Source organism: Sprattus sprattus, assembly GCF_963457725.1.
Source record: "Sprattus sprattus genome assembly, chromosome: 12".
NCBI classification, from domain to species: domain Eukaryota; kingdom Metazoa; phylum Chordata; class Actinopteri; order Clupeiformes; family Clupeidae; genus Sprattus; species Sprattus sprattus.
The window spans coordinates 9,088,353-9,108,352 of record NC_137910.1 but is presented as its reverse complement, the minus strand read 5'-3'; the positions used below and the strand labels follow the sequence as shown (position 1 = coordinate 9,108,352).

General features: G+C 47.8%; 1 protein-coding gene across 1 annotated transcript in view; it reads right to left on the bottom strand.

Moving 5' to 3' along the window:
* itga9 (integrin, alpha 9) overlaps positions 1 to 20,000 on the bottom strand; it is a 69,011-nt gene that overhangs the window by 23,847 nt on the left and 25,164 nt on the right. Inside the window, exons 12-15 of the mRNA XM_080848786.1 lie at positions 19,700 to 19,790; positions 18,975 to 19,020; positions 18,692 to 18,846; positions 16,687 to 16,847 (exon numbers count right to left, since the gene is read on the bottom strand). Of these exons, the coding sequence (XP_080704912.1) occupies positions 16,687 to 16,847; positions 18,692 to 18,846; positions 18,975 to 19,020; positions 19,700 to 19,790 (453 nt within the window). The remainder of the gene's footprint in view (positions 1 to 16,686; positions 16,848 to 18,691; positions 18,847 to 18,974; positions 19,021 to 19,699; positions 19,791 to 20,000) is intronic.

The following is a 20,000-nucleotide window of genomic DNA, read 5'->3' as shown; positions in this document are numbered from 1 at the left end:
CTCTGCTCTTTAATTGCCCCCTGGGCACGGAGCGCCTCAACAACTGCTCCTCACACGCCCACTGCCTGACACACATCAGCCAGCGCCAGCGAGGCAGGTCGGCGTGCCACTGAAGGCAGCCATTGTGTGGCTCTATGGGCCGTAAAGACGACGCTTCCTGCCATTGTAAGCCTTCCAGGGCGCTCCAGGGGCATTTATCGGCAGCGTGTGAGCTGATGGCAGGATGCCGTTTCTGTAACTCGCCCGCAGAGCAGCAGACTACAGAACGGCCAGATCCGGCTGGGATCCGGTTGAGATCCGGTTGGGATCCGGCCCGGAAAAGTGTAGGATCAGTCGCTCTCTGGACAGTGTCCTCTTGTGAGACTAACGGACTCTTCCAGAAAACAAAGTTAATGACTGCCCAACCCAGCAGAGCATCAAAATCCATGACAAGAACGAGAAGAAGAAAAGTATAACAAGATTCAAAGAAAAAAAAGTGTCCATCCCTGGTAGCCTCTCTAAAGTTTGAATAAATCCATTAGCACCTGCCGGCTAGCTAGAGATGCATGAGAGCGTGGGGGACGGCTTAATCGCTTGATGAATGTCTTCATCTCCCAAACACACATCCAAGACTCTGACCTCATCGAGAATGGCACTATCAGAAGAAAGCTGGCGCAACTAAGAATACGGAACAGACATAACTGATTAACCTCCTCATGAGACCAGAACCAGCTTTCAGAGAAGAAGGAGTGAGAGAGAAATGAATCAGCCCTTTAATGATCAATGTATGCACGCGTTCGAAAATAGCCCTGCTTTCTCATTGGTTCCTCTCCACTCCCTACGGTGAAGAGAATCAGAAGGTGGTGATGTAATGGGCTGGTTTGAGTTTGTTACTTTGTGATTAGTCCCTTCCCCTCCCAGACCCTTCGTCTTTATTGCACCGACTGTATCCTTCAGTGACGCACACACACATACACACACACACGAGCCAAAACGGTTCAAACTCGGAACCCAGCTTTGATCTCACGCACTTGTTTGCATATCTGGAAAACAAGATGGCAGTATCCCAACACCTCTCTTTCTCTCTCTCTCTCTCTCTTTCTTTCTCTCTCTCTCTCTCTCTCTCTCTCTCTCTCTCTCTCTCTCTCTCTCCCTCCAACCCTCCTTATCCCACTCTCTCTCTCTCCCTCTCTGTCTTCCCCTCTCCCCCCCGCCCTCTCACATTGTGCCCGGGGGTGGGAGAGGGAGATGAGGTCAGCTCATGAGGACTCCATGCTCCATGCTCCAGCTGCCTCACGCCTGGAAGGGCGACCCTTAGCAGCGCACTAGAACACTCTTCTCACAGAGTGACTCAGTGCCACTGATTCAAGGGCTATTAAATGAACTGAGCTCACAGAGATACAACCGTGTGTACATACACATACACACATACACACGTACACACGTACACACACGTACACACGTACACACTTACACGCACACACACACAGACACACACACACACACACGCACGCACACACTCACACACACACACAGACACACAGGCGCACACACACACACAAACACACAAAACTTAAGAGTTGGACATGGGAAATGCGTTCAACAAACTCCAATCACTATTAAGAGTGTGTATGCAAGTAAGTATTTCCTTATATGGGCAACAAATGCTTGGTTTGGAGCCCTAATATGTGTCAGTGTTGCCCAGTATGTTGGAACGTGTGTGTATGTGTGTGTGTGTGTGTGTGTGTGTGTCTGTTCACAAGCTCGGAGTACATTCTTTCATTAGGGTTCACAGTATATTGACTCATAATAGCTAAACAATGGATTGAAATAGAGCAATTACCTCCACAAAATCAGTTGGATCCAGGATTTCAAATTGAAATGTTTCACACAAAAAAAAACACAACCACGATGAAACAACATGACTCAGAGATGTGCTACACTGCTGTGGTCAAATGACAGCCTGCGGATTCTGTGGTATGAAATTATGACCGCTGGATTTCCACCTCCTGACAACAGGACTAGAGACATATCACACCTGCGTGTAAGCCCCATCATATACTACACCTGACACGCTCATACTGGAACCAGCTGGCACCCTGGTCTGTTTTTCTCATTGAGTCCTGAGGTGACCCAAATGGCTAATGGACTGCATTTCTATAGTGCTTTTCTACTCATGGAGCACATAAAGCGCTTTACAGAAGAACGCCTCAGACATTGACGGCAGAGGCTGCTATCTAAGATCCCAACCTGCACATCGGGAGTGGTTGGTGATTCAGTGCCTGGCTCAAGGACACTTTTACACTTGGTGAGAAGTCGAGGCTCCAACTAGCAACCGTCTGATCGCTAAATGACTCCTCTACCTCCTTTACCCAACTCAACCTGACCTCTAAACTAAAACATTAACTCTAAACTAAAAGGTTAACTTTAAATCTAATAGGTTAACTCTCAACTAAAAGGTAAACTATACATTTAAAAAAGTAAACTCTTAACTAAGAGATTAACTCTAAACTAAAAGATTAACTCTAAACTAATAGTTTAACTCTAATACTAAACTCCAACCAGTGGGCCTTTTCAAAAAGAAGTCTTCAAACCTCCAAAGGGCCTTTGCCTTGGCTTCCATGTTAGTTTAAAAGACTTATGCCAAGGGATGAACTTACTCTGAACCTAAATTAAAACACTGTCAACATTATTATCGGACTTTTTAAATAAACTCTAACAGTACATGACCTTGCGAGGGGGCCAGCTCTAAAATCAGAAATGTCAGAGTGCTTGAGAAACAGTTACTCTTTAGATGTGGCCAGAACCAGTTACTCTTAACCCTAACCCTAACCCTAACCGAACCATGGTAATATGGGTCTTTGACACTTCCCTATTTCTGGGCCTGCATCACTTGATCACATAGTTTCCGATTGCTCTGCTAATTCCCCTGGGAGGTCAGTTATATTTACTCCCATGAGAATGGTCCCATATTGCAAAGGTTCAGCGGCTTGAAGACGTGTGCCTTTTGTGTCAGGATGTAGGGAGTAGGGTGCCTTTTGTGTCAGGATGTAGGGAGTAGGGGAGCTTTTGGGAGGGGAGGCCTATCTGCTAGCCTGGCAGGAAACCTGTTCCATCTGTGTTATATCCCTCTCCCATGCCTACACAACACCCCCACGGACACGTGCCCAGATATACACGCTTACCCCCCCCACACACACACAATTCATACATACAGTACACACACACACATACACACACATAGACAAGCACAGATACGTGAGCTAGCTTGCACAAACAAACACACACACACACACACAACACACTGCCCCCACAACCCCCTGACAAGATCCAAACCCCCTCTAGACTTGAGTCCCAGCCAACTCTGACAGAACTCCCAGCCGGCTGACCAGAACTGAACTGCCTGACCAGGCAGACAGACAGTTCGCAGTGAAGAGGGTTCATAAGAGCCGCGTGTTGACCCATCCAGCTTGTGAGACACCCATAACTCAACAATTAAGGGCAGAAGGCAGATGGATGAGTCGCTCACTGGAACCATGTCCACAGAAAACAGAAATTACAGTAAACGTTTTTTATGTGTGCTCATATACACACACACACACACAGGGTAACAGGCATCCAGCCTCAGACCCTCCTGCTGGGCTTAGAACACAGCTGGGGTTTATAAGGGGGCCGTGGAGGTGCTGTGCCTCCCTGGTGTAAATTGGCCGTTTGTTCGTTCTCTATTGGCAAGCCTGTCAACAAATGTAGGGCTTTTTGACTAAGCTTTTGGAGATTTGTTGTTCCAACGTGCACAAAGCATTCAACAAACATTGGGTTTAAACTCATGCCAAGACATACATACTTTAAAATGCCTCAGTCTTCAAATAGCACCCAGATATCTACACAGACGTGACCTTTTTGGGGTGTATCACAGGTCGAGGTAATCCATTTCACGTTGTCCAACAGAGAAATCGTATAGTTTTGCCCTTCAGTTATTTTATCTCTGCTTTTCTTTCTCACACGCTTGGCAGTTTCCTCTTATAAACACTTAACATTGGATCTGCCTGTGGGCAACGGTTATTGAAATGCTTTCCATAGCGGCGAGAGAGACCACACAGTCTCCATATCCCCGGGGACGCAGTTGTGTAGTGGGGAGCCCATCATTAGGAGAAGGCACACGCAGAGACGCTGCAGGAGGGGGGGGTGGTAATTGGGAGAAAGCGTGCAGGGCTATATTGCCACAGCACATGGAATGCCATTTCATTCCCAGAATTCCGACCTAGTGCCCCCCGTCATCCTACTCCCTGTTCCCTGGACTACTCCATGATGTTACCTTATCCGGCTGGGTTGTGGGAGTCACCGTGAGGACACGTGCAACTCTTTGCTCTCCCTCTTCCTCCCTCCCTCTGTCACTCTCTCACCCTCCTTTTATCTCTCTTTCATTCTCTCTGCACCAAAGCCAAACAGCGTCGGAGTGAAAAAACGCAAAGGAGGGAGATGGAGGATTCGGATCAGGTCCTTTTATGGAAGCAGCCTTGACTGAGGTCTGCGTGTGTGCGGTTGTGTGTGAGTGTGTGTGTGTGTGTGTGAGTGTGTTTTTTTTGGGGGGGGGGGGGGGGGGGGGGCGTATGGTGGGTGTATGGCTTCAATCAAGCCCCTTAAGCTTTCAACACAAGCCAGGACCCTGTGTTAGCAGGAGGTGCAGAGCGGTCTTGTGACCTTTCAGCTTGGTTCCTGATGAGCAGCACCTTTGTGTCCCTGCGACACCCAGCCAGCTACCGCCACCGTCACGTCACACATGCTCCCCCTCAGACACCCCGGGCAGCTACCGTCAGACAGGCTCCCGTCACACTGGCTAGTCACACTGGCTCCCATCACACTGGCTACAGAGGGATTGTGTCTTAACTACTGCGAGTGATCGTGTCTTAACTACTGCAAATGATCGAGTCTTAACTACTGCGAGTGATCGTGTCTTAACTACTGCAAGTGTCTTAACTACTGCGAGTGATCGTGTCTTAACTTCTGCAAGTGATCGTGTCTTAACTTAATTTCTGCGAGAGATCGTGACTTAACTACTGCGAGCGATCGTATCTTGACTACTGCGAGTGATCGTGTCTTAACTACTGCGAGTGATCGTGTCTTATCTCAAGCCACCCATACAGCCCCTATGAAAAGCCTGTTACAGAGAAGAGAGTGGAAAAACAGTGATGCTGAGTGTGAGGTGGGCTCCTGGCGTGGGAGGAGTGCTGCTGTGATGTGGAAGGGAGGCTCATACCTCTGCAAACAATAGGACCGCTTTTGTTCCACAGAGTACATAGAGGTCAAGCATCCTAAATCTTTTAAGATTATTAGTCATCCTTACCCATTTAGAAGAGGGAGAAAAACAGTAAACGCCACTATATGCGTTGCATGGATACCTTGCTGAATGGAAAAAATAATGTTATACAATGACATGCGGTATTCTAACTCTCATTAGTAAGAGCAATGAAAAAGCCCTAATTATCTCCACGGTTATCCTCTCACTTTGGACATGGCAACATATGGGTCTTGTTTGCTGAAGTTTTGTTTTGGCCAAACAACAACAACAACACATCAACACCACCCCAGTTGTTTTAGGGCTTCCCTGCTGCACTTCCTGACCATCTAGATAATGTCATGCTGTGCACAAACAGGAAACTGTTCATTTCCACTCCCTCTGCATTTAAAAGCGCAGATGCTGCCAAATCCTCTTAGCAACCAAGACACATTCTGTTGATATACACAAGATATCACTAGGCAGGATATTGGAGGTCTCAATACCAAAGATAGTATCTAAAAACTACAGCACTCTGGAGGCAAGGATACCAAACCATGGAGTTCCATCGGTGTAGAGCACTACAGACTAAGACTGCATTAGCATATACCGTGGATCCGCATGAGGTTCCGAATCACAGTTGGATTTCCTTAAAAAGTGCTTTTCGTATTTCTCTCGCCTGTTTGTAATGGCACCAAGCCTACTTCAGTGAAAATTATGTTGGTAACGGTACACTTTAAAGTCAGAGACGCTGAGACCCGGGATGGGCCGAGCACCTGGGCAATCTTTTAAAGCGGACTGGGGATATCCATCAGGGAGAGGTAGTGGATAAGTGGACTGGGGATATCCATCAGGGAGAGGTAGTGGATAAGTGGACTGGGGATATCCTTCAGGGAGAGGTAGTGGGTAACTTTACATGTCATGCACGATAAGGCCAGTGGTGATATCATGCTGGGCCCCATGTCAGCTTGGGTCAGTCCCATCCTGGTCACTCAGAACTGGGTCCAGATGCTTCCTGTGGTTGATGACATCACTGGTCAAAAACGAGGGCATCTGACCCCCCCACACCCCACGCCCCACACTCCTCACATTATTCCCGTCTCCATTGTGCATAGATTCTCCTTCCATGCTATTTTTCATCAGGCCTAACCTGAGTAATGAAATCACCTTTCAGCAGAAGGCTTGGGATCCCATTAACGCTAGCCCTGACTGTGGATGTGTGCTTGACCTCTCCTGTGTGGAGCGCCGCCGCTTGGTCACACATACAGGAAACAGACTGTTGACCGTGAGGCTACAATAGCAAGAGATACATTTCCAACAACAACTGTGAGGCCGATAAGCGGAGAGCACAGGCACCGGGCTGTGTGTGTGTGTGAGTGTGTGTGTGTGTGTGTGTGTGTGTGTGTGTGTGTGTGTGTGTTCGTGCTGACTGTGTTTTCAGACGGCCCCCTTTCTTTGTTGTGAGAGGCCAGGTGGAACACACAGCCAGAGATTAGGCTCTGTTATCAGACGGGCCAGGATAGCGGCCCTGGGGCACAGTGGCCTGGTGTGTGGATGAGGAGACAGACTCCAGCCAAGAGAGACTCCAGCCCAGAGAGACTCCAGCCCAGAGAGACTCCAGCCCAGAGAGACTCAAGCCTAGAGGTACTCCAGCCCAGAGAGACTCCAGCCCAGAGAGACTCAAGCCTAGAGGTACTCCAGCCCAGAGAGACTCCAGCCCAGAGAGACTCAAGAGAGACTCCAGCCTAGAGAGACTCCAGCCCAGAGAGACTCCAGCCCAGAGAGACTCCAGCCCAGAGAGACACAGCTCCCATGCAGCCCAGAGAGACTCAAGAGCGACTCCAGCCAAGAGAGACTCAAGACTAGAGAGACTCCAGCCCAGAGAGACTCAAGACTAGAGAGACTCCAGCCCAGAGAGACTTAGCTCCCATGCAGCCCTGCCTCTACCACCCAACAAGCAGATGGTTTCATTCTAAGTGACTTCCAGTCGCCCAAACACCGGGACCCTGAAGTGTTAATAAAAATAGAAACATGGGTTTGCCAGTAGTCAGGCTACAGTAAGGTACAGCGTGGTAAATACGTGAGTGCGGTTCCTTTCCCATGCCTTCATGGATATTATTAGGTCCTGCAGAGTTCCTGCTCACAAACTTAAAAAAAGATTTCACACTGGCCAGAGAGAGGTGACGGCCAGAGCAATGCCCGTCTCCAAGAGGATATTATTAGCAGTCATGCACCCACTGAGTGCTGCTTCCGCATCTGCTTTCCTATGAAGCCCATTCAGGACCTAACGGCTCTTCAAACAGGATTCCAGGCGAAGTGAAGGAGGCTTTCTCACAAACCCTCGCTGTGCATGTAAAGCAGAGAGGGTTGTCCTATAGGTAAAGCAGAGAGGGGTGTCCTATAGGTAAAGCAGAGAGGGGTGTCCTATAGGTAAAGCAGAGAGGGGTGTCCTATAGGTAAAGCAGAGAGGGGTGTCCTATAGGTAAAGCATAGAGCGTTGTCCTATAGGACAAACCCAAGCCTGGAGGAGGCCTCTGAGAGTGATCCGTGCAGACTGTGCACTTTATCTGGGATCAATCTTATTTGCTTTCTCAGACCTGAGGATCCATTCAATTTTTCCACCGTATTTACTCTGGGATGGTTGCCTCTTTGCGTCAGAAATATTTTTCCGTCCCGTTTGCTATAAATAGGTGGCAGAGTGGCCAGTGTGTTTAACAGGGGACAGCTGGATATGATTACCTTCCTACCATCCATTGTGTATCGGCTTTCTTGGCCTGAGGTAAATGAAACCGGCGCAACGGCACCTAGGGAATGCTGCTTGTGTGGTGAACTGCACCGGGGGCAAAGTAATGGAGGCGTTGTGGCGGTCCGTGGCGGCGTCTCTGGGAGACTGCACTCGTAGAGTTTGACAAAGAACGGTTTGGTGTCTCCATAACCTAATTTTGTGGGTCATTGAGCTGCCATCACACCGCAATTTTTTGATATATTTTGGAAAAACTTTCATGTTGAATAATAGAGTAAGCGGTAAAAGGTCACGGGGTGAAAAGTTGTGAGGCAAAGTAAATGTTTTCAAATGCCTGCGCTAAAACAAACAGGCACTCTACATATCCAAACAGAATATTCTAAGTATGGCACCTCTAAAAAACTAGGTCAGCGCTAGGATAAGAGTCACTGTTAGAGAGGACATTTCTATTAGGATCAGAGTCACTGTTAGAAAAAGGACATTTCTATTAGGATCAGAGTCACTGTTAGAAAAAGGACATTTCTATTATGATCAGAGTCACTGATGTGTGCGCGTGATAGATCTCTGGCACCAGTTAACCACAGATTCAAGCATGGCTCCTATATCTCACTACAAGATCATCGCTCCACACCTACTTTACTGAACATGTAGGTCTACCACCCATCTCAGTCCACAGGGGTACACTGCACAGCTGCAGCCGAGGGCAGGGCAGGGCAGATAGCTGGAGTTTAATGGCGCCCTAAATATCCAGGGCGCCAGTTCTGAGGTCAGTCACACAGACCTGATGGAGATGTGGAGAGTGGTGACAAGCGCTCCAGGGAAACGGCCCAAGATAAATGTGCAACTGTTCACAGGCATGGGGCTGTGCACCCTAATTTGGAGTCGGCCTTTCAGCATTCAGACGTACCTCATGGATGGCTGCTTGAGGTGGTTTCTGATGCACAGATAGGCTAGGCGGTGAATGGGCCTATTATGAACACATACGTGTAATTGTGTATACGATAGTAAAGCAGCTGTGCGATGAGGCCGTTGAATAATTAACGACTGCTGGCACGGTGACGAAAAGCTGTTTACATAAGCTCGAGCACGTGCTACACCCGGGAATAAACGGTTTTGTATATGTTACTGCGCAATTATGCTTACTTTTTATGACGGAACATATCAACAAGGCTTAAGCTCTAGGCCAGTGGATGAGGCCTGTGCTACTTTCGGCATGGACTGCTTTCCAGGCTGACACATTTATAGCAAACTGTTAACAAGTGAAACCTGGGTGGTTTCAGATAACTCTCCACCTCTGCATGCCTTTCCAAAACTAGTCAGGGTATGCATGGCTTTTACCCGAACATTACTTCATGTTTAGCTTCTTATTTAGCGAAGGCTAGCAGAGTGGCCTGATTACCGCCACGTGCTGTGAAGTCTGTGTGTAATGTCCCACCACTGGGCATAGTGGTTGTGAAGGAGGTGAAATTGATAGTTGAGTAGCCATTGTGCAGGTCAGGAGTCCCCCGGTGAGGAAGGCTGCAGAAATCGGGCTGATTCAGAATAAAATATCCAGCCGTCTAAAGGTGTAATGCTTCTCAAACGAGCTACTCTTCTAACGGCACAGCCTCTCGTGATCAGAGGGAACAATAAATACAAAATTTAAAGTGCCAACTGCCCCAGATGATTACACATACACAGAGGTTGAGATGTTAAGGAATGACAGTAACATAAGCTTCCCCAGGTCTGGCCTCTACACATGGAACTTCCTGGCTTCTGGTGATTATCCCTAAGAATGTCAAACATTCATCATGCAGATGAAAAAGATTGTTTTTCTCCTTTAATCTGAGGTAAGAGAGTTCGTAGTAAGCCATTTATTTGGCTAAAAATAACCAAACAAGAACATCTGGAGGAGCGGTATGCTGTTCTATTCTCCTTGCCAATAGAAACATGTTTCCAACGATCAACATGAAAAAGTTACATAATATCTGACATTTTCACCAAAAAATGCTACAACTGTAGGAGTACAGGTTTTCACTGTGTATTGTTCATCACTGCTCATAGTTAGCGCTAAAGTTAGTGCAGATTAGTTTTAACTTGGCTGAAAATCTGTGATTTCAGTACTCTTTTCCTCCCATTATCACTAGGTGCTAAAACAAACATTCATCTGTTGCCTTTTCAGGGCTTAAAAAAGACCTCACTAAACATACCAACTGCTCATGACCACATGTGCACTAATTCCATTTCAATACGGAGCTTTCCAGATTAAAGAGCAGAATACCACGGATTTACCGGTTTAAACAGTTGGCCAACGCATCGACCACTAGAGACTACTATCGACCACTATTTTTTAATAAGTTAATTTAATTTGTACCATCTCTGAGCTCTCATAGTAGACTTCCTCTAAGTTATGATTACAATAATAATTGCAGAAACAATTACAGGCTTGTACAACGTGAAGCCTGGTTTACTGGGTCTAATCTGATTTCTGGGTTCATTACCATCACATACTGTACAGCTGTTAAAGTTACAGGAGTGAAGTTACTCTTTGACATAATCGTTCTTTCCCTCCCGCTGCTATCCTGAGCTGCAGTGTTCTCCTCCGGAACAAGGTCAGCGTGAGGACTGACCATGCGCTCACGTGTCAGTGTGAGGGCAGTCGACCAAACCCCCAGCCACTTTTCCATCACCGGAGCCAAGGCCCGAGCGCAGAGCCCGTTGACACAACATAAGCTCACAAACCCGCTGTGACGTGAGCTTCCATAGTGGGGTTCGCTGTTTTCACAGCACGATTTGAGGGGAGGGGAATAGAGGTAGGGGAGGGGGCCTACACACGCACACACACACACACACAGAAACACACACACACACACACACGCACACACACACTCAGAAACACACACACACACACACACACACACACACACACACACACACACACAGAAACACACACACACACACACACACACACACACACACCCACACAGAAACACACACACACAGAAACACACACACACAGAAACACACACACACACACACCAGCCCCTGAGAGAATCCACTGGAGCGCCAGCTGCTTTCCATTAGCATACCTCCACAGGCGAATAGGAGGCCTCGTTCATGTGGGCAGACACTCAAGCTAGATAAATGGCTGGATTGGCCAAGGCAGACGTCCCCGTCCCCCCCCCCACCCGCACCCCCGAGATGGTGGACAAATCAGGTTTGATGATAGTCATTTTACTTCTTTTCAGTGACACAAGCAATTATGTTACTTACAGGCACACACGGGTGTTTGAGTCCAAGTCAGCACATTTAAGGAAAGGGCACGAATCACGATTGAAGACATTATGATGTTGAGTCTCTAGAAATAAAAGCCCCTACTCAGGAACCCCCACTCCGACCTCTGCTTTGGGAAGATCGAGAAACTAAAAGCCTAGCTCGCCATGGATGGTGATGATTTTGCAAAAAAAAATAACTAGAAAATTCTGGAAGCACTTACTTATGTCTTCACCTTTTCTGAAGCCTTCTCAAAGCCCTTTACCACCAACAGCATGAGTACAAAGAACCACGCAAACAGTGTGGTTTAGTGGAGCGTTAACCTCAGCTTCAGTGTGAGTTAGCGGAGCGCGTGTGTAGCCAAACATGCTGTGCAATGCCAGTAATTGTATGTCGCTAGTGAAGCCAGCTAACACAGACGTAGCATATTTGCTCCTCAATCAACGCAATAAATGGATGGTAATCTATAATCTAAATCCAACAATAACCATGTCTGGCCTGGCCAGACTAAACACGCCCACAGACACCTCATGGCCATGACTGCTGGTTCCACACACACTTCAAACAAAGCAATTTTGCCAACTCAAACAGCATCTCGACTCAAACTGAAATTGCACGAAATGAAAGAATCTTTCACTAAGAGGCGGCACATGGGTGAGGGAGCTACAGTGCATTCAGAGAGTAGACAGAGCGCTTCACTTTTTCCACATTTTGTAATGTTGCAGCCTTATGTAGAAATAATTTATTTATAAAGACGTATTTTTCCCTCATCAATCTTCACTCAATAGCCCATAATGGCAAAGCCAAATCTGTGTTTTTATGATTTTTTGCTAATTGAAAAAAAAAAAAATATAATAATTGAAATATCACATTTTTTACACAGTGACATAAGTATAGACCTTTTACTCAGTACTTAGTTGAAGCATCTTTGACAATGATTACAGCTTCTAGTCTTCGTGGGCATGATGCGATAAGCTTTGCACATCTGGATTTGGGGATTTTCTGCAATTCTCCTCTGCAGACCCATTCTGTCTGGTTGGATAGGACTGTTGGTGTACAGCCAGGTCTGTTCTTCAGGTTTTAAGGGCTCTCCAGAGATGTTTGTTTGGGTTCCAGTCAGGGCTCTGCCTGGCCCACTCAAGGGCATCAGGGCTCTGCCTGGCCCACTCAAGGACATTAAAGAAGTTGTCCCTAAGCCACTCCTGCGTGGTCTTGGCTGTGTGTTTAGGGTCACTGTACTGTTGGAAGGTTCACCTTCGGGCCCAGTCTAAGTTCCTGAGCACTCTGGACCAGGTTTTTATTTAATTTGAGGATATCTCGGTGCTTTCCCTCAACCCTGACCAGTCACCCAGTGCTTGCAATTGAAAAACACCCCCACAGTATGATGCTAGCACCAGCATGCTTCTCTGTTAGGGTTGTATTGGGCAAGTGATTGGTGGTACCAGCATGCTACTCGGTTAGGGTGGTATTGGGCAGGTGATGAGTGGCGCCTGGTTTCCTCCAGACATGACGCTTAGGATTGAGGCCAAACTGTTCAATCTTGGTTTCATCAGACCAGATAATGTTGTTTCTCAGTCTTTAGGTGCTTTTCCAGCAAACTCCGAGCAGGCTACGTTACGGAGAAGCTCCCATCTGACCATAAAGCCCAGATGAGTGGAGTGTTGCAGTGATGGTTGTCCTTCTGGAAGTTTCTCCCATCTCCACACAGGATCTCTGGAGCTCAGCCAGAGTGGTCATCGGGTTCTTGGTCACCTCTCTTCCCAAGGCCCTTCCTGAAGAGTCCCAGTTGTTCCAAACGTCTATTTAAGAGTTATGGAGGTCACTGAGCTCATATGAACCTTGCATGCAGCAGACATTATTTTGAAGCCTTCCTCAAATTTGTACATGGACCGAATTCTGTCTCCTTCCACTTCATAGCTCTGATTACCTATGTTTATATTCATATAATATTAATAACTATGTTAAGATATTTCAGATTATCCTTTTTTAATACATTTGCCAAAAATTCTAAAGTCCTTGTTTGGCTTTTTCATTGTAGGGTAGGGTATTGAGTGGAGACTGATGAGGAAAGAAATGAACTTAAACGATTTTAGCATAAGGCTGCAATATAACAAAATTTGGGGAACGCAAAAGGGTCTGGATCCTTTCTGAATTCACTGTATGCAGTGGTCCCCCATAGAGCCCATGGAGAAGGTCTGTTGACTTAATGTCTATTCACACAGCTTAGTACGGTTAGAAGAGTGATTTAATGTCTATTCACACAGCCTCGTACGGTTAGAAGAGTGATTTAATGTCTATTCACACAGCCTCGTACGGTAAGAAAAGTGAGTTCCCTCCATTCTCACCCCCCAGGTTCCCCTCGGTTACGTGTCAATCTACTGTCCCTTGGCTCGCATGTTTCAATGCTGCTAGTCACTTGTTTATTTGAGTTTTAGACTAAGTCGCTTTGCATACACCCATCTTTCACTACCTTTTCCAGTGTGAACTGAACCCCAGAGGAATGGTATTGGTGGGTGTGCTAGAATCTTGAGTAAGAGCTATAGGAATTGTTTGCTGTGCCCCCCCTCCCCCTCCCCCAACCCCCTCAACCGACCTCTTCAATTAAACCCCAAAATACCACAAATACCAGGGGCAACCGCAGGCACATTAGGTTTGTTTTGGTCTTTGCCTTTAAGCGCAGAGTTTCCTCTTGCCTTTGCCCCTCAGCTGTCCTCCTTTGGTGCATTTTCACTCTCATTACGCCAAAACCAGGAAGCAAGAATGAGCTTTGGGAAAAGTTCTGCACAAATTCAAAACACGTTGGATCCCGGCGTGTGGTTGTATGAGACTGCCTGCGCAGAGCACACTATTTGGATCTGGGAGTTTGATTGTATGAGACTGCCTGCGCAGTGCACACTACGGCCTGGAGATGATTAATATGCCTTCTTTATTCACTTGGAAGTGTGTTTATCCCATTCACACATTAGAGTTTGCCCAGGGATGCCAACTATGCGGGCGACACCAGATCTTAACAGTAGTCCGCGGGCCCACACAGATACATCCAAGCCATTAGAGCACTCAGTTATGACTCCTATACAAAACATCTTACACACTTAGATAAATCACTCGCACGTAAACACTGACTAGTCATCTGCACAACTGCAGCTTCTACAGCTCAGTAAATACTATAGGCACAGCACGACTCTTCTTCTCAAGTAAACTCCAGAGATGATGTCGAGAGTCACTCGGTGAGGGAGAATTTAGTAAATAAACAGCCAATTCAGTTTGTTTAGCGTCTGGTCAGTGCACTCTTTTACGATTCAGAGGATAGACAACCTGCACAGCCTCAGTCGCCTCTGTTACACACATGCCACAGAACAACAGACAGCTTCAGTAGCCTCTGTTTCACCGCGCCATGGAACAACAGACAGCTTCAGTAGCCTCTGTTTCACCGCGCCATGGAACAACAGACAGCTTCAGTAGCGTCTGTTTCATGGGCGCCATGGAACAACAGACAGCTTCAGTAGCGTCTGTTTCATGGGCGCCATGGAACAACAGACAGCTTCAGTAGCCTCTGTTTCACCGCGCCATGGAACAACAGACAGCTTCAGTAGCCTCTGTTTCACCGCGCCATGGAACAACAGACAGCTTCAGTAGCGTCTGTTTCATGGGCGCCATGGAACAACAGACAGCCTCAGTAGGGCTGTTTCCCAAGCATTAAACTACATGTGCTTCTGACACCTGGTAGGTACTTAAATGTCACAACAACTTCTGTTCGCCCAACTGAGCCTCCATTATGCTGCTGACACTCAGGAGAATGTCTCAAGCTGCCTGATTTGCTGCATATCACATTGGTCACACTTAACAACAGTTTGACGTAACTTGTCACCTTCATGTGACAAAGGTGTCTTAATGCATCATAGAATTTGGCAACTCTTAAAACCTGCCACTATCAATGCACTGGTTGTTTTAGAGCGTGAGACTAAAGGCTCTGTTTGACAAAATTCATGTTGTAGCACGTGCTTATGTGTTTGCAAGTGTGTGTGTGTATGTGTTTGCAGGCATGCATGTGTATATGTGTGAGTGTGTGTGTGTGTGTGTGTGTGTGTGTGTGTGTGTGCGTGTGTGTATGTGTGATTGTATGTGTATGTGTGTGTGTGTGTGTGTGTGTGTGTGTGTGTGTGTGTGTGTGTGTGTATGTATGTGTGTGTGTGTTTTTGAAACTAGGTGTACGGTATAAAAACATGTGCCAGCCCTCGCTCTCTCGTTCCACAGTTCCCCCAGTGAGAGGAAAAGCCTGCAGTGGCCAGTAAAGCTGGTCAGTGTGACGGACGGCCTTTGTGTGGGTACTCTTGTGTGTGTGTTTATGTGTGCTTTGTGTGTGTGTGCTTTGTGTGGGTACACATGTGTGTGTGTGTGTGTGTGTGTGTGTGTGTGTGTGTGTGTGTGTGTGTGTGTGTGTGTGTGTGTGTGTGTGTGTGTGTGTGTGTACTCGTGTTAGCAGGAGCTATTAGCTGGCGGCCCTGAGGACATGGCTCCCAAGCTGTGGCTCCTGCTCTCAAATGGGCCAATTAGAACAGACAACAAAAGGGCAACTATGTGCTAACAGTGTGGCCTGACTAAGGGCCTGATCTGTGATAAACCCCTTCACAGTGTGGCCTGAATAAGGACCTGATCTGTGATAAACCCCTTCACAGTGTGGCCTGACTATCTGTGATAAACCCCTTCACAGTGTGGCCTGACTAAGGACCTGATCTGTGATAAACCCCTTGACAGTGTGGCCTGACTATCTGTGATAAACCCCTTGACAGTGTGGCCTGACTATCTGTGATAAACCCCTTCACAGTGTGGCTAGGCGACTCATTAAGGCTCTCCAAGCTACTTACGTCTTCTTGCTTAGGGTGAGGGCGTGAGGGTGTGAGTGTGTGACCTATGCTGGCGTGATTTTACATGGGATCCTTCACACCTCAGGGCTTGCACACCTCAGGGCTTGATGCATTATGTTTGCATGTATATGTTTACATGAACCCACTGCTCATGATACCATTTTGGGCCTATGCTGTGAGAAACAGCCAGAAACTGTACAGCATAGAACGTTTTGACACAGAATGAAACCTTCGCCACTGCAAAAAAAAATGAAAAAATAGCGAGATGGTGCGCACACACACACACACACACACACACACACACACACACACACACACACAGGCTGAAAAACAACACAGCCTGGCCAGACAAACATGGGAAATGTTCAGCAGTTTATGGGGAGCAAAAAAGAGCTTGGCTGTGCAAACAGACACACAACCATCCCTATGGCCAACCTCAGCCTCTGAGCTGAGAGCAGGGCACTGACTTCGAAAAGGACTCTGACCAGACCTGAGGGTCAGACACTTAGCCCATGGACACGAGGACGTTCCCCCGGGCCGCTGCCAGGGCTCGGGTCGGACGGGAGACTCACCCGCACGTAGGCCGTGTAGCGGTGGCACTCCTGCCGGTTGGCGTCCAGGCCGAGAGACTGACTCAGGACGGTGGTCTGCTCTCTGTTGTGTGTGAAGTAGACCCGGGAGGGCTGGACCTTCTGCCGCTTATCCACATCAGCTGTGAGGTTATACAGCAACTCTGAGGAGAGAGAGAGAGAGAGAGAGATGGGGAAAGAGTGGGGGAGGGAAAGAGGGAGAGAGAGAGAGAGGGGGAAAGAGGGGGAGAAGGCGAGTCAGAGAATGGGAGGCCCACAGACAAGTCAGGGGTACAGTAAATGTATTACACACACACACACACAGACACACACACACACACACACACACCCACACACACACACACACACACACACTCACACCCACACACACACACACACACACACACTCACACCCACACACACACACACACACACACAGGACATGACTCATTGGTTCAAATACTAACACATGGGTTTAAACAGAAAGCGTATGTAGACGTTGCTGTTAAAAATAAACCCTTATATCATGAACATTTGGAAATGGTGGCACTCAGTCAAGACTCTGAGTTAACAGGTTTCATTCCCACACTGATAGAGACCCTACACAACACTGGGAGCACATCCAACTAGTCGCCATTTTAACTTAAGCCCTGCTTCCTAATAGTGGACTAGAAGCACTTAGGATCTCTGTTTAAAATGTAGATGTGAAATCATGTGGATGAGGTCAGGGTTGAGCAATGTTTGTGTGGAACACCATTCCAGTGCCAAGGGTTGCTCCGCATCCAGAGAGGGAGAGAGAGAGAGAGAGAGAAAGAGAGAGAGAGGGAGAGAGGGAAAGAGAGAGAGAGAGAGAGAGAGAGAGAAAGAGAGAGAGAAGGAGATAGAGAGAAAGGTAGAGCTAGAGAGGGAGAGGGAGAGAGAGAGAGAGAGAGAGAGAGAAAGAGAAAGAGAGGGAAGGCGATGGAGAGAAAGGGAGAGCGAGAGAGGAAGAGGGAGAGAGAAAGAGAGAGAGAGAGGGAGAAAGAGGGGTAGAGGGAGAAGGAGAGAGAGGGAGAGAAAGCGGGAGAGAAAGAGAGAGAGGGAGAGAGAGAGAAAGAGAGAGAGAGAAGGATAGAGAGGGAGATGGAGAGAGAGAGGGAAGGAGAAAGAGAGAGAGGAAGAGAGATGGAGAGAGGGAGAGGGAGAAAGAGGGAGAGGGAGAGAGAAAGAGGGAGAGAGAGAGAGAGGGAGAATGACAAAAAGAAAAACGTGCAGGTCCAAGGCCTCACAGGGTGTTGTTGCTGGTAGAAGGAACTCTGGGAGGGGCTGCGCTCGGGCCAAAGCACGCTGTTCTGTCCAGCAAACAGCAAAAAAAAAAATGAAAATAAAAAAATGAAAAAGGGCAGCAGTGACCTCACTCCACCGACGGAAGGGCGGGTGTCGCTTCAGCTCGTCACCAGCCTCGAGGTGCTGCAGTTTCCAGCCACCATGCCAAACGGGCGAACAGAGCCGCCCTTATTCCTGCAACTCCATTATGGAACAGACCCCACGCGCCGTCACGCGCCGTCACACCCCCAAGAATAACACCGTCACACCCAGCTCAACCTCGCCCAGCCCCAGCCCCGTGCACAGACACACACTGACCGATAGAAACACGTCTGCACTGAGTGAAATCACTGACCACACCCTCTGGTTGTGGAAAGACCACACCCACTAACTGACCAGTCATAGCTCCGCCCATAGTATGAGGTAATAAGGACATTACATGCTGTGCATATCCTATGTGTTAAACAAGTTCTGCAACTGGAAACAAATTCTGATTCTGCCCACTGGTTTGAAAGTGAAATCAGACTAGATCTGATTCTGCCCACTGGTTTGAAATTGAAATCAGACTAGATCTGATTCTGCCCACTGGTTTGAAATTGAAATCAGACTAGACTGAAAGTCCTGGCTCATAGCCTGAGGTCCAATTAAACATGGCCGATATGAAGATGGTGTTGCTGAGCGACGACTGATGCATGGCTCTCACCGATCTGCCCAGGAACCTGTTTGCCCCTGAAGAGGAAGCAGGCGGTGACGTTGAAGCAGTTGAGGTGTTGAGGGCCCTCGTGACACTCCGGCACCGTGATGTTGATGGACACAGGCAGGAAGATGGACACCTCCACGGTAATGACGGGCCGGGTCCTGTGGAAGCACAGAGACAGACCGACATCACACGCCATCACACAACAGGGAAATGACAGGTCACATGACTTTTCAACGAGGAACTCCAACAAGGCCAGAGCCCAACAGCAGATGTAGATCTCACTCACCTCAGCAGAACCACGCTGTCTGCCATGAAAGCACCTATCGTCACATCTACGATCAAAACAAACAAACAAAAATGTCACAAGTGATGTCGAGTATCACATCTGTGGGTGAGCAAGGTAGAATTACAATGAGGAAACCTAAATCAGAACAGTAATGTCCAGAGTTACTAAACATCTGGAGCCTGTGTATTCTCCATGCTTTTGAGTTCTTAAAAGGGAACTGGAGCCATGAATGGTCAGGTTGGTTTTATCTTCCTCTTTTCTTTCTTTTTTGTATATCCATGAATGTCCGAGTGTCCCGGAGGAATGCTGTAAACAAAATACCACAATATCACGCGGACAGCTGCTCCCGACAGCAGAATGTGTTAAAAGTTAAAAGGCTCCGGCGAAAAATTAAGACAGCACTTTGCTGTGTCTTCACGTCACGTCGCTAAATAGTTGTTGTTGTTGTTGATGTTGTTCTTAGGATGAAAAACACAGCAAAGAGAAGCAGAGAGGTGCCCCTGTGTGTGAGCCTGTAAGGTGTGTGTGTGTGTGTGTGTGTGTGTGTGTGTGTGTGTGTGTGTGCCCCTGTGTGTGTGTGCCCCTGTGTGTGAGCCTTTACTGTGTCTGGTGGCCCACATATCAAAGCATTCCCTACCAGCTCTGATTTGCATGGGTCTGAGTTTCAAAATGTTTGTGCCTGTCCGTAAATCTGTGCCGCGGGGGCCTGTCGAAGTGTGCCAAACCTGGGTAGCCGTTTCCATCCATGTCCACATTCCCCGAGATGGACTGGCCAAACATCCTCAGGCCGGGGTTAATGCTCTGTCCAGACAGCCTCTGTGGATAATCAATCAAGGTGGCAATCAGACGCATTGATCATAACGTCTACCCGAGCAGGGGTTCATCCATCACTGCCTGGGGCATGACACCAGCGCTCTGACCCCTCTCACACACACACACACACACAAACACCCACACACACACACTCAGTGCTCTGACCCCTCTCACACACATCTGGACCCCCTACTTGAACCCCAACCGTGGGCA